Source organism: Salarias fasciatus (assembly GCF_902148845.1).
Source record: "Salarias fasciatus chromosome 23 unlocalized genomic scaffold, fSalaFa1.1 super_scaffold_20, whole genome shotgun sequence".
Classification (NCBI taxonomy): domain Eukaryota; kingdom Metazoa; phylum Chordata; class Actinopteri; order Blenniiformes; family Blenniidae; genus Salarias; species Salarias fasciatus.
Genome location: NW_021941230.1, coordinates 8179088 through 8192943, shown reverse-complemented (window position 1 = coordinate 8192943; position 13856 = coordinate 8179088). Strand labels below are relative to the sequence as shown.

Sequence of the window (13856 nt, the reverse complement as noted above, 5' to 3'; positions counted from 1 at the left end):
TTCAAATTAACTGGTGTCCTTGTTACCTGGTGACCGACTTCCTTTAGCATTTCCTGCTGCTGCTGCTAGTAGCCGCAGATGTTGAAATCAGACTAATAAAAGGTCTGACACGACTTTTTGTCAGGTTTTTTATATCTATCAGCAACAAGGGACGTGAAAGAAACCCAGTCGCCAGTTAAAAGGGACTCAGTTATTCCAAAACACCGGCTCCGCTCCGGTTTCGCGACACTCCTCCTCCGCTAGTTAGCTGCTGCGTTCAGGTGACTGGAGCTGCTGCGGAAAAGTGAAACTCGGTCGTTAACACGAAAGCAGCGGAGACAGCTGGACTCAGGAGACACTCAGGAGACACGTGAAGGAAGCGTGGACAATTTGCACAAAGGAACGGCTCTCAGACAGCTGAGAACCGGCTCTCGTCGTTCACTTGAAAGAGCCGTTCAAACGAACGACTCGTTCATTGAACGTCGCAGCACTACGAGGGCAGCACATGTGTTTCCTCCCAGTTCCATAGCTGCGGCGCACCAGCCTAATTTACCGGTATTTTTTTTCAGCGTGACAAATACAATGTGTGCCGTGAATGTGTGACAACACACCAAAATGCGTGACACTTCAGAGCCCTGCTGCTGCATCGTGTTGTCAGACATGAGAACGTCCACGGTCCGCATTTATAACAGCGCTCACAGACGTCTGCAGCTTTTTGCGTAGTTTAATGAGGCGGAGCGTACCAGCGTATTTTGATGTCAAATTGCGTACCTGCTACGCAAAATGCGTACAGGTTGGCAGGTCTGGGGAAGATTAAATACAGACAATGAACAACGTTCAGGCAAATATTTTAAGTCTTTTTAAAATTGTCATCAATTTTGTTCAGCGCGTTATTGAATGATTGATTCCCTCCAGAATGGTCACTACTGCAGCCAATAAAAGAGATTTCTGTTTGCCTTTAAAACCCTTTGAGGAATCCTATGTGTCTCTTGCGCCAGTAAATTTCTCCTCTGTGAGATTAATAAAGTCTTCTATTCTATTCTATTGATGCCCAACATGGGTCCAGTCGACACAAATTAGTTTCCATGTTCCAGATCTTTTCAATAATTCAGTTACATCATTCAGTATTCCAGGTATTCCACGATTAACTTGTTTTTTTTTCTTTATCATAATTCATTTTTTTTAAAAAGAAAATTCATCTTACTTTTTGAATAAAAACACTTTTATCACTTACTCTTTGTATGTGCAACATGGCTCACCTGTATTTCCTATGGTATTTCATACAGTGGACAGCTATTCCATTCATGTTACTTTTCAGTATTTTTGAAAAACTGAGAAATAATAGTTGGAAGGAAACCCTGTTACAGCGGGAACTCTTCGCCAGAACAAGGCGGAGACATCATAAGTTATGTATCCATCCCAATTAAATTCATTTATAGCTCTGAATGTAGGTAGATTCAATGGAAACCATTGATTCCATCAATTGTTTTTTTTTATTCTGGATCGTCACATTACAATGTAGTCTAGATACAGTTCAATAACTGGGTTTGCTCTTCTCAAAGGGATGTTTATGTGAGAAAATAACAAATGAAGATACTTCAAATACAAATTGGAGGATTGTTTGGCCCAAACCAGTGATAGTTATTTTCAGTACAATATTGTTACAGGGGAGGGAATCAATTTCAAACTAAAAACTTTCTCTATTTGCTAAGACCCCTGCGCCTGACCTCAGTGGGCGGGGCTTCTGAACCACGTTTATGACGGCCGCTGTCAGCTGCCGAACTTATCAACACCCGATCATTTTTAACGCCGAGATCGGTCAGATACGAACACTTCATAAATCTCAGGTGGGTCCTGCCGTACGGTGAATCCTGCGCTCAGATCTGCAGAAAGCCATTTAAATGAGGGCCAAACTGTGTGTGTGTGTGTTCCTGGTGGTTGTGTGTGTGTGTTTGAGTTTCCATCAAAGAGAGAACAAACAGATCGAGCCTGATCACTGCAGACAAGCGGCACCGGTCAGAGTTGTGTGCTCTTCCACATGTGGTGTGTTATCAACAAAGCACACACACACACACACACACACACACACACACACACACACACACACACACACACACACACAGTTTTGGATCATTTAATGAGACAGTACAAACAGTGCGTGCAGAGCAGGGTTATAAAATCACTGATTCGTGTCCCGGATCGGGATGGCCTCCTTCAGAAGGATGTAGTCGGCGATGCAGGACGGCATGTAGGACAGCGGCAGCCAGAAGAACTTGGCGTCCCAGCCCGGGGAGTAGCGCGTGCGCGGCCGGACGGCGGCCACGGCGTGCTCCATGCACAGCACCACCTTCATCAGGTCCCCGTCCGATATCTTGGCCACCGTGCCCGAGATCACTTCCAGAGCTTGAAGGGTCGACCGGCGAGGAATCAGAGGACAGACCAGAAAAGTTGAGTCAGGCGCCCGCATGTGGCGAGGAGCGGTTTGCCGACACCGGTGCTCTCAGAGGAGAAAAGTGGCGATGTGCATACGAACCTTTGGGCAGATACTGGGGTCCGTACTCGTCTCTGACCTGCTGCGGCAGTCTGTCCCACAGCATCTGGACATTCCTGCTCAGGATGTCGGCGTTGGTCACGTTGGTTTTGAAGAAGCCCGGCTCGATGCAGAGCACCTTCACGCCGAAGGGCGCCATGTTCAACCTGAGCGGGGAGGTGCGAGACCCACCGTCAGCGATCGGCTGCTGAGCTTGAAACCGGAAATGCGCCGAGGCGCCTCACCTCAAGCTGTCGTTGAAGCCCTCCACGCCGTACTTGGAGACGGTGTAGGGACCCCCGGTGGGGCTGATCCTCCCGAACACGCTGGCCACGTTCACCACCCTCCCCTTGGCCTTCTTGATGAGCGGCAGGACGCTGAGCGTGACGGCGATCACGCCGGTCAGGTTCACGTCCAGCATGCCCTTGTAGTCCTTGATGGTCATCCAGTCGCACGGGCCGGAGGGAACGGACACGCCGGCGTTGTTCACAACGGCCCAGAGACCTGAGGGGGAAGGAAACCACTCAGGCCTCAACGAAAACAAACGTCACGCTCTGTGAGGAACAAGTCAGTGATTAGGCCTGGTTAATCACTGACTTGGTTAATTGCATCAGTTACACCTGCCAACAACTGGCTAAACCTACTTGACAACCAAATTTCCAAACAAACAAACAAACGAAACAAAAAAAAATAGTGAAAGTGCCTCATCAGCTTCATATCCTTCACTGTTTAGCCGTTTCAGCCTTTTGCTAACAACCCAACGTGCCACAAACGGCTGAAAACAGCACGAGTAGCTAAAGCTGCTAAAACAGCAAATGATACAAACATAAAAAGTCGTTAAGAAGGCGAGAGCTCTTAAAACCTGCTAAAAATTGTGGTTTGATGAAAAATTTCATCAAATGGAATAATTAAACCCTTTGCTGCCAGGACCGTGCATGGTCGTAACCATGGGTAACAGTTTCGGGCAACCATATTGATATATAGTGACATATAATGACATTTACTAGCAAAACGCCACTGGCGCGTGACCCTCATGACCCCCCCATGACCATATATGGAAGTTTGAGGTGTTTTAGCAGGTGCTAACAACAGCGACTACAGTGAATCAATAAGAACTCAACCTCGCGCTCCCACTTTGTCCTTGATCATGGCGGCCACTCGGTCCACGCTGTCCTCGGACGAGACGTCCAGGTGAGCCGTGGTCAGGTTCCCGGAGCAGGACTTCCTCAGGTCCTCCTCGCCCTTCTCGCTGTAGCAGCCGGCGATCACCCTGAAGCCCTCCTTGTCCAGGTGGCGGGCCAGCAGGTTGCCGAAGCCGGTGTCGCAGCCCGTGACGTAGACGTACTTCTGGCCCTTGTCGGAGACCCTGGGAAGCTCCCGGATCCAGCGGTACAGGTAGTACAGGGCCACCAGGCCCAGCAGGTACACAAACATGACTGCAGCTGCTCGGAGGAGACGGACATCAGCAAATCTTCAACTTGAAATATTTAGAAAACATCATTTTATTTTATCTTTCAAATGTGAAACCTCTCCTCAAAAATCCCAAAATGATCTTCCCACAGCCTCAGATAGAGGACTGGTCTCTGTTCTGGTGCTGTTAGATCTCAGCGCTGCATTTGATACTGTTTATCATGATATTCCACTACAGAGACTAGAATATATTATTGGGATTAAAGGTTCAGTGTTAAACTGGTTTCAATCATATTTAGCGGACGGGTTCCACTTCATTAATGTTAATGATGATTCTTCAGCTCGGATCAAAGTTAAACATGGAGTTCCACAGGGTTCTGTTTTAGGATCTATACTCTTCACATATACATGCTTCCTGTAGGGAACATCATCAGGAAACACGCCATTAACTTCCACTGTTATGCAGATGATACACAGATCTACCTATCCCTGAAACCAGATGACACCGATCAACCTGTCAAACTTGAAGTTTGTCTTAAAGACATAAAAAAACCTGGATGAGTCGTAATTTTCTCCTCCTAAATTCAGATAAAACAGAAGTTATTATATTTGGCCGAAAACACCTGAGAGAAAAATTAAACAGATAAATGGTGTTACTTTAACTTCCGGTAACACCGTGAGGAACCTGGGAGTCATTTGAAACCAGAACTTATCTTTCAACTCCCACATTAAACATATCTGCAGGACCTCCTTCTTTCACCTGCGTAATATTTCTAAAATTAGGAACTTATCGACCAAAAGCGATGCTGAGAAATTAATCCATGCATTTGTCACCTCCAGAGCAGATTACTGTTTTTGGGCAATGTCAAAATACAAGCAGTTAAAAATGTTGCTGCTGTGTAAAAGTCTCATTCTTCATAGTCAAATGATCTGAGACCAAATAATAACAAATTAAAAAAAATGCTTAAAAAAAACTACAAAAAACAGTTTTGTAACGTGGGAAAAAAAGGAAAAAAGGCAGAAGATATTTTCAACAACCAAAAAAAAAAAAAAAATTGTCAGAAATAATTATTTTGGAACAAAGTGTATCTTTAATTAAAGTTGATTGAGCTCATTTTTATACTGCCAACAGAAAAATAGCAAAATGATGTTTCTAGATAAAAAACAACAACAACAGCAACTGAGTCAAATAAAATAATTTTTTTAAAAAAACGTAAAGACAAATGATTCTTATATTTCAAACATGTAGATGACAACACACGGCCGTGAACCTTCACTCACTTTTAAAAAAAAAAAGTGACTTTGTGTCTGTTCAGGGTGTTTTTTGTGTGTTTAAGATCAGAGCGGATTCTGGCATGCAAACAGAACAACTTTGGTCTCGTGCATGGAGCAAATTCCTTCTGTGCATGTTGCAATCCTCCCCCGGGACAGCTCCCACGCCTCTCTCTCATTTCCTTTGATAAAGCTGTTTTTTTTTCCTTCTTCTTCTTCTCAACAGTGGCAGACAAGCAAGTGAATGTTTGAACGAAAACGCATCATGTCCCTATTGAACCCCCGCAAAATGTCTAAAGACAGAGGAGTTGAGATATTTTTATGTTTCTGAAATCACACTGCGTTCTAATTTAATCATTTACCTCCAATCTGTCAGGACACTCGCTGCGTTCCCCGCACGAGAGAACACTTTTTAAAACTGTTTTTTCTTCCATTTGTGACTCCGAGCGGCGGAGCAGCAGCCAAAGCGAACTTATTAAGCTGTAAGAAGCAGAGAGAAAGGAGGGGAGAGCGCGGCTGTGTCTTACCTGGGGAGAGAAGAGAGACGCGCCGAGCCAGTCCTCCACCGGCAGCTTTATTCTGCTGCTCCGAAGCGCCGAAAGGGCTAAAGTCCAACTGCACGTGAAGGCACCACGGCGGCACGCCGCGCCCTCTGCCGGCCACAGGCAGGCACTGCAGGTGGACTGCAGTGTAACTATTAATATATTGATTGTTCTGAATGCTTCGTGGGGTTTGTTTGCACAAGATTTATAAATTCCATGTTGTCAATAAAACATGTTTATTTATGGAAAGCCCAAAGTGCCACTTTGTTCTGTCCAGTCCTCCACAGTAAGTCCAAACTAATCACAAGCTGAGTCGTCCTGACCGTCGTTCCGTCCACGTAAACACATTAGCACTATCTTTTCTACTTTTGTTTGCGTTATTTTGATTTAAATTTTTAAATGTTTTTATCCTGTGTGTTCTACATGTTAAAGAATACATTTCAAATCACCCCCCTTCCTTCAATACCCAGTTGTCCCCTTGTCTTTCTCTATTTTGTCTATTTTTTCATATGAAAACTTCCACCTCAGTTGGAGACACAAGAAACAAAGAGTGAATAAAGCAGATCCAAACAATGTGTAATACTCATAAACTGGGACGATAACTGCAGCAGGAACAAAGTCTGAAACACTGAGATTGAGCGGGAGATAACCCTAAATAGCAGGACTGAAGTCCACACCGGACAGACGCTCAGGAGATACAGCTGTATTGAAATGCAGCATTTAAAATGATACAAACACAAACAGGAGATGAAACAAATGGAAATAAAAAAAAATCTGGACAAGAAAATATCATTAACTCAAAATAATACAAAACAACATTCCCCCCCATCAAAAAAACATGTTGTAAATATTCCTATACGAACAGGAAACTTCAAGAGATTAAACAATAACAATAACAATAATGATAATGCAGAAGAAAATAGTGCAATTATAGTTAATAGAGATCAGCAACATTTCAAAATATACGACTTCAGCATAAATCTATGTAAAGCAAATAGATCAAATATCAACACTGAAGAAAGAAATATAAAAACAAGAAGTACAGGAAGAATAAAATGGCCTCTGAGGAAATGAACAACCCTGAAGGTCAGAGACCAAGACGTGAGACGAAACAGACTTCACGTTCTTACCGCAAGATGGAAACAAAATCCAGACATGGTGGGAACAAACACATTCTTCAGAAGAAAGCACAAAAAACTATCACAAAAAAAAAAAAACATTTAAGTGCACGAACTAAAAGAATCCACACAAGGAGGAAATTTGAGAGAAAGATAATATAAAAAAAATAAAAATGATGAAAACAAAACACAACAAACAAGAGGCAAAAAACTGAACAAAAAAATAAAAGCAAGAAAGTAAAATGAAAAAAGAAAAATACATTAAGTTGAACTAATATATATATATATATATATATATATATATATATATATATATATATATATATATATATATATATATATATAAATAAATCAAAGGATAGAAGAAAAATATAAAAAAAATAATAACACAATTCAATAATGCAGTAAAGAATTATTAAATTATTTCTATTTCCTATGACATTACAGGCATGAGTATTGAAAAGACAGAACACCGTCTGTCTCTTTTTGCAGATGATATTACTTTGTTTTTAACACTGCTAAGATCCTCGCTAACGGCCCTGTTGTGGAAATTAATGTTCATGTCTTTAACACGTCTCAGAGGCTCCGCTCAGTCAGGAAGAACACATATTTAAACATATGACGTGACAAAGGAACAGAAACTCCCACAACCCAACCCACTTCAACCCCCTGTGGCTGCCGGTGCATCTTAGAAGAACAGCATTCAGACCATAGATACCTTCTGGAGGTTACGCCTGGTCAGGGGGAGACACATCTGTTTAACTTATAACAGGAAACCTCCATGTTTTGGAACTCTTTCCACTGACATCCTGTGACCGTCCGTCCCCATTGGAGATGAAGCCTTGCTGAACTGCAGCCACGGGATCTGAAAAGGAAGAAGAGAAACAGGGACAGACCTCCCTACCCTAACTTTGATCTAACCCAAATCTTTAAAGTTTAAACACATAAACACAATAACCGTTTAATCTAATGCTCCCTATAATAACAAGACCATGAAGAATCCTATGAAAACCTAGAAGTCAGTTACTGCTTTACTGTATTGCTCAAAGAGATGCCGGTATCAACTTGAAACTGCTCTTCTGCAGGTGAGCAGAACAGACGAGTTTCTACATAAATAACCTTGGCACAGCCGTGTGACGGTGTTGGTTTCCCTTGGGATTCAAATACAGACCAGGGGCTTTACCTATAAAACTCTGCAGGAAAATCTGACGATAATTGTGCGTGGGAACGTGGGAACGCAACGCAAAAAAAAAATTCGGGAGCCAAAAAAAAAAAAAGAAAAAAAAAAAGAAGGCCTCAGCACAGCTGTACGCAATTTCCAAGTAACGGTTCCAAATCCTACGGAGGACATGACGGTGGCCCGGGCGGTGGGCTCGGACCCAGTCCCCGTCTTGTTCAACAAATGCGGTGGGCCTGCAGTAATTGGTTCACTCGTGGGATCCTGCCGACGACGCCAAACTGTTGTGGAAATTCTACTAATAAATGCACCAACGATGAGTTCCTCAGCAATCAGTGGGCTCCTTAGCAGACGGGTTCCTGGGGGCTCCTGGCACCGAGCAAACCCACGGGGGGGGGGGGTTATTTTCTGTTATTCCTGTTTCATTTTAAACAGATGTGTCTCTCCCTGACCGGGCGTAACCTCCAGAAGGTATCTATGGTCTGAATGCTCTTCTTCTAAGATGCATTGGCAGCCACAGGGGGGTGAAGTGGGTTGTGTTGTTGGAGTTTCTGTTCCTTTGTCACGTCATATGTTAAATATGTGTTCTTCCTGACTGAGGGCAGCCTCTAACTAGGAGCGGGATGGGACGGGCGGAGCGGAAATTCTACGACCTCTGCCAAATCATCGATGGACATTCTGCCCCGGCCAACACTGTGATGCTGTCCAGCTCCATGCTGGCGCCTGCAACCCCCCGCGTCGTCCTCAGGTTGGAGCGGCCCGGCTGCCTACAACGGAGACGCCGGTTCGGAGAGGGACACGGAACACACGCCGTCCGCCCAGGAAGAGGACGCGGCAGGTTCGAGGCCAGCAGATGCGGCAACACACACAGAAAGTGTGCTTGACCAAAAATGATGTGCTCCATCCTATGGGTGGCCGTTTGTGCCATACATCGCCTGGTACAAAACGCCGTTCAGAACGGCGCTTTTAACGCCGAACGCCGCCAGGCGCTTTTATTTTGAAACGCCTTCCGGCGTCTCAAACGCCGAGCGCCGCCAGGCGCTTTTAAAGCGCCACCAGGCGCTTGAAAACTGAGTGAGGAACTTTTTTCTATAAATGTTTTCTTGTCCACATGACGTTTGATATATTAAATGTATTAAAATATATTTTTTCCTTTCTAATAAATTTTTCAAAACTGAAATGTTTAAAAACAAAAAAATAAATACTTTTGATCAGGGGTGAGCTTAATGAGGAGACTTACAGGGTTATAGGGTGGAAAATGTTCAAAAAATTACTTATCTGACATGTTTTCAGAGCAGCTAAAGTTTGCGAATAGTCAGAACAGGACAAAAGGATTGTAAATGTTCCCAAAGGGAATTTTTTTACTTTTGAAAAAGTTAGATCACATTTTCAAAATTTATGTAGAATCAGATTCCTTCACCGAAAATGTTTTAACTCTCATAAATACAATAAATAAATCCCACCTTGTGATAGAAAAAACCCCCACAAAGGAGTCTTGTGTAAACAAAGAAATCTTGAATAGTTGAGCCTATATTTCTTTCCTTCTCTCCTTCTATTTTGTAATAACAGATTGTAATAACACCTACACATTGCGCAATAAATTATCTTTTTGACCCCAGGCTTGTGACTTTGGAAGAGGATTACATGAAGCCCACTGGTGTGAGGATCCAGGAAAAGCAGTGTTCCTCTCTGACAGCAGCCTGCTTGGTGGCTCCCCAGATGTCATGGTGTCCAATGACTGCATCACTGAGATGAAATGTCCCTGCAGCCAGAAATAACATGTTTATAAGTGAAATAATTATCTGTGCCTTCGTACCAGTTAAACTGTTGTTTTATGTTGTGTGATTTATTATTAAAAATATAAGCAGTAACAAAATAAAACAAATTATGTCATAATAAATTAAGTGGGAGCCACATAACCAGTGTGAAGATTTGTGTTTAAGTAGTTCAGCATCCCTGACACTTACTGCAAAAGAATGTTCAAATACTTCTTCTAATCATGCATTCAGATATTATTTGAAAAAACTGAATTGTACTGGGAATGTAATGTTGTAACAGACAAACATAGATCCTAAAGAGAGAATCTCAGATTTATTTTTAAACATTTCAGTTTTGAAAAATTGATTAGAAAGGAAAAAATATATTTTAATACATTTAATATATCAAACGTCATGTGGACAATAAAACATATATGGAAAAAAGTTCCTCTAAAAAGAAGACCGATACCTTTTACTGGCTGGTGAAACTTCAGGGGAGGAGAATATTAGCATGTTATGGAGCGCGTGGCGGCGCTAGGCGTCCAAAAGCGCCTGGCGGCGCTCGGCGTTTGAGACGCCGGGAGGCGTTTCAAAATAAAAGCGCCTGGCGGCGCTCGGCGTTAAAAGCGCCGTTCTTAACGGCGTTTTGTACCAGGCGATGTATGGCACAAACGGCCACCCATACCATCCCGGACCCACACACGACGAACAGTCGGAGCAGCAGTGTCAACAATAACCATGATGGAGCAGCATGCCGGCGGGCACTTAAAACACCGGGTCTACAGGCAGTGTCAAAGGGTGCCCCCTGGCTGCAGGGGTTCAGGACAGCAGGACAGGGTAGAGAGTATTTGCAAGCTGACGTCACCCACCGGCGTCACAATGCATGCCGGGATGTCGCCGCCATGTTGGAGTGAAAACAAACCCGGACTGCCACGGTGTTTCTGGTGTGTTCTGGATCTCTGCACTTGGACTTGCTGGTGGGGAACACACAACCGAAGCAGTGGCGACCAGCAAGAACCAGCGGAACGTTTTGTTGGAGGTGTGTGTGCTTTTATATATTTGCCCTCTTCCTCTGTTTAACTGATGACTGATGTTAATGTTGATTTTCTTTTTCCCCTGTTTCTAAATTATTTCAGGACCTGTCAGCAGCGATCCTGTCTCTCCTGCATACAAACCGTCGCTCTTCCAACACGTGCCATCCCCCCCAAAAACAACGAGGACGGCGAGATTTTCAAAGCTACGTGCACAGAGAGGATGCAAAAAGAAAAAGAAGGGCGATTCAAACACACACCGAAGCCGCCAGAGTGTTGTTAATCCCGCATGCAACTTGTCAGGACGTCCCCAGCCAGAAGACACAGCAGCAGAGACAGTGGTGGACCCGGAAGTGGAAGCTGATGGGAAAAACTGTGTGCTTTTCTAGTTACTGTTTACATGGCTAAATGCTTACTTGTGGAATCCAGACATAAGGAACAATATAGAACAGGTGAGAAATGATGGGTCAGACTTGGAAGTACAGATGTTTTTTTTTCTTGTTTTTTTTTTATTGTTTTGACATTTAACCCCAAAGAATGTCTTTCTTGAGCCTGTACAAACAAATGAAATACTCAGTATTGTTCGTAAATTTCCAAATAAAAATTCCAATGACTATACAGACATGAATATGTCACTGATAAAACAAATAATAGATGTCCTGATCGAACCCTTTAAATACATCTGTAACTTGTCATTTACCACAGGAACATTTCCAGAGAGTATGAAAATAGCCAAAGTAATTCCACTTTTCAAAAAAGGAAATAAAAATGATGTCTCCAATTACAGGCCTATATCGTTACTTCCTCAGCTCTCAAAAATTTTAGAAAAATTATTTGTGATCAGATTAAATAAATTTATTGTTAAACACAACATTTTAAGTAACAATCAATATGGATTTCGCTAACACTAACCCAATATTTATAAAATTGAAATCCTTAAAAATGAAAGAATTGGTAGAACTCAACCTTCTTAAAACAATTTATAAAGCTCACTGGAAAAAATTACCATTTAATTTACAGAATAGATTTGCAAAGCGAGACAGTCAATATAGATTAAGAGGCACTGAAGTTTTCAAACGACCGGAATCAAGAACCAAATTGAAAGAAAGATGCATCACAACAAAAGGAATCAGTTTATGGAATAAACTTGACAGTGAAATTAAGAGGTCTCAGTCCATTCACATCTTCAAGAAATGTTTAAAAGCACAGTTATTGGGAGGGTACGACTCTGTTTTAAAGAATGGTCAAACTTAGAATGATTGTTTCTTTTGAAAATATTTCATTAAGGTTTTTTTTTTTTCTTTTGTATTTACACTTGGGAAATGGTTGTATTTGATCTGCAATTATTTGTGAAATTTTCGTATTTATATTTTGATTAAGTGAAATGGTTGTATTGAATTTTGCTTTTTTTTTGTGATATGTTAACAAATCTTGACAAATTGTCATTTATTTTATGTTGATAGGGGCAGACATCATAAGTCTCACTTCTTTCTGTTCCTTTTCATTTCTTTCTTTTAAAAAAGAATAAAACAAATAAAATCAATCAATCAATCAATCAATGTAAAGACTGACATGACAAACACTGCAATAAATGTCCGTGTTGGCAACACTTTACTTGAAGCACCCCTGTATAACATATTACTGTATCACCATCCTTTATGATCTACTATTAGCAGCTTCTAAAGAAACCTCTCTTTCCTTTTGATCTGCATGGAAAAATGAGCTACAGTCAGTTATCAGCGTGGAGGACTGGGAGAAGACTTGCCTTCTAGCTCAAAGTCAAACAATAAATAAAAGATCCAAACTCTTACAGTATAAATGGCTACTTAGGACCTATAGCACACCCATTAAACTACATCACTTTAATCCAAATATTCCTGACTACAGCATGTGGAGCTGTCAAAAACTGCAGATACTCTGGAGAGAGGTTCCCGATTTAACCTCTACACTTACAGGAAGGAATGTTCCAGCTGAAGCTAAAGTATGCTTATTGCAGGTATACCCTGAGAATCTTCCAGCGACTATAAAGGAACGCAAACTAATTAATTTTTGTTTGTTAGAAGCGAAAACTGTAATTGCCTTAAAATGGGAGGAGATTCAGAGACCTACGTTTGGCCAGCGGATTACATTATGTTGAACATGATATGGACATACTGATTTAATCAATATTTTATTTATTTACCACAGATCTTAGTGAGAGTGGGGTTTTTTTTTTTTGTTTGTTTTTTTGTTTTTTTTTGTTGCTTCGTGCGTTATTTGTGCTGTGCCTAAAATTCATTTTTCTTAAAATTGAAAATTAATAAACTAATTGTGGAAAAAAATTAATACAGTAAAGAAAAAAACTATTAAATAAGATTTCGAGATCGATTTCTGAAGAGAAAATGTAACGAATTAACCGAAACTGTAGAAAAACATGACAATAATTTACATACAGAAGTATACAAAAACAACAGTTGGAATAAAAAAAAAAAAAAAAAAATCAGGATTAAAAATAAGATAAAGGAAGCAGAGGAGCAAAAGTGTCATTATCACCACCAGATGGCAGCAGGACGATGTGGAAGCTTCACACAATGGAAACACACAATATCAGTTCATAGCTGGGCTTTTTACCAGAGGTTTTGCACCCCCACCCCCACCAAACACTGTTTGAAAAATAAATAAATAAATAACACCATCACAGACAAAACTGCCCAGATATGAAGAAACAACCTCATCCTGCACATAACTGCAAAGATATAACTCCCACTTCCTTTCAGCACTCTGCTTTGTAAAGTGTAAATACGTGCAGTGAAGAATCCGACTTCATGGAACGAAGCAAATATTTGTTGTGTCGGTGGAACCGAGAATGTTGGTTTTTCCTTTCAGCAAAAGAAGCTGAGAATGTCATTAAAGTTTGAACGGAAGGTTTTTGACCTTGAGCGCGCACAGACACACACACACACGCACGCACACAAACACACACACACACACACGAACACACAAACACACATAGTTCCTCCACCTTAATGCGTGGACACATCAGCATCTCAAGACCCCCGAA

At 41.7% G+C, this 13856-nt stretch overlaps 1 protein-coding gene across 2 annotated transcripts; it reads right to left on the bottom strand.

Moving 5' to 3' along the window:
• Positions 1–1467: 1467 nt before the first annotated feature.
• Positions 1468–5781, bottom strand: LOC115384206 (retinol dehydrogenase 7-like). 2 transcript variants are annotated; one of them, XM_030086511.1, is made up of 5 exons: positions 5719–5781; positions 3631–3951; positions 2755–3013; positions 2513–2676; positions 1468–2382 (listed from the first exon to the last, which is right to left on the bottom strand). In XM_030086511.1, exons 2-5 carry the CDS (start codon positions 3941–3943, stop codon positions 2159–2161), a joined length of 960 nt encoding a protein of 319 aa, XP_029942371.1. In that variant the 5' UTR covers positions 3944–3951; positions 5719–5781; the 3' UTR covers positions 1468–2158. The 2 variants fall into 2 exon arrangements, with proteins under 2 accessions (XP_029942371.1, XP_029942373.1); XM_030086513.1 differs by having other exon boundaries at positions 3631–3954; positions 5719–5734.
• Between the last annotated feature and the right edge of the window lie 8075 nt (positions 5782–13856).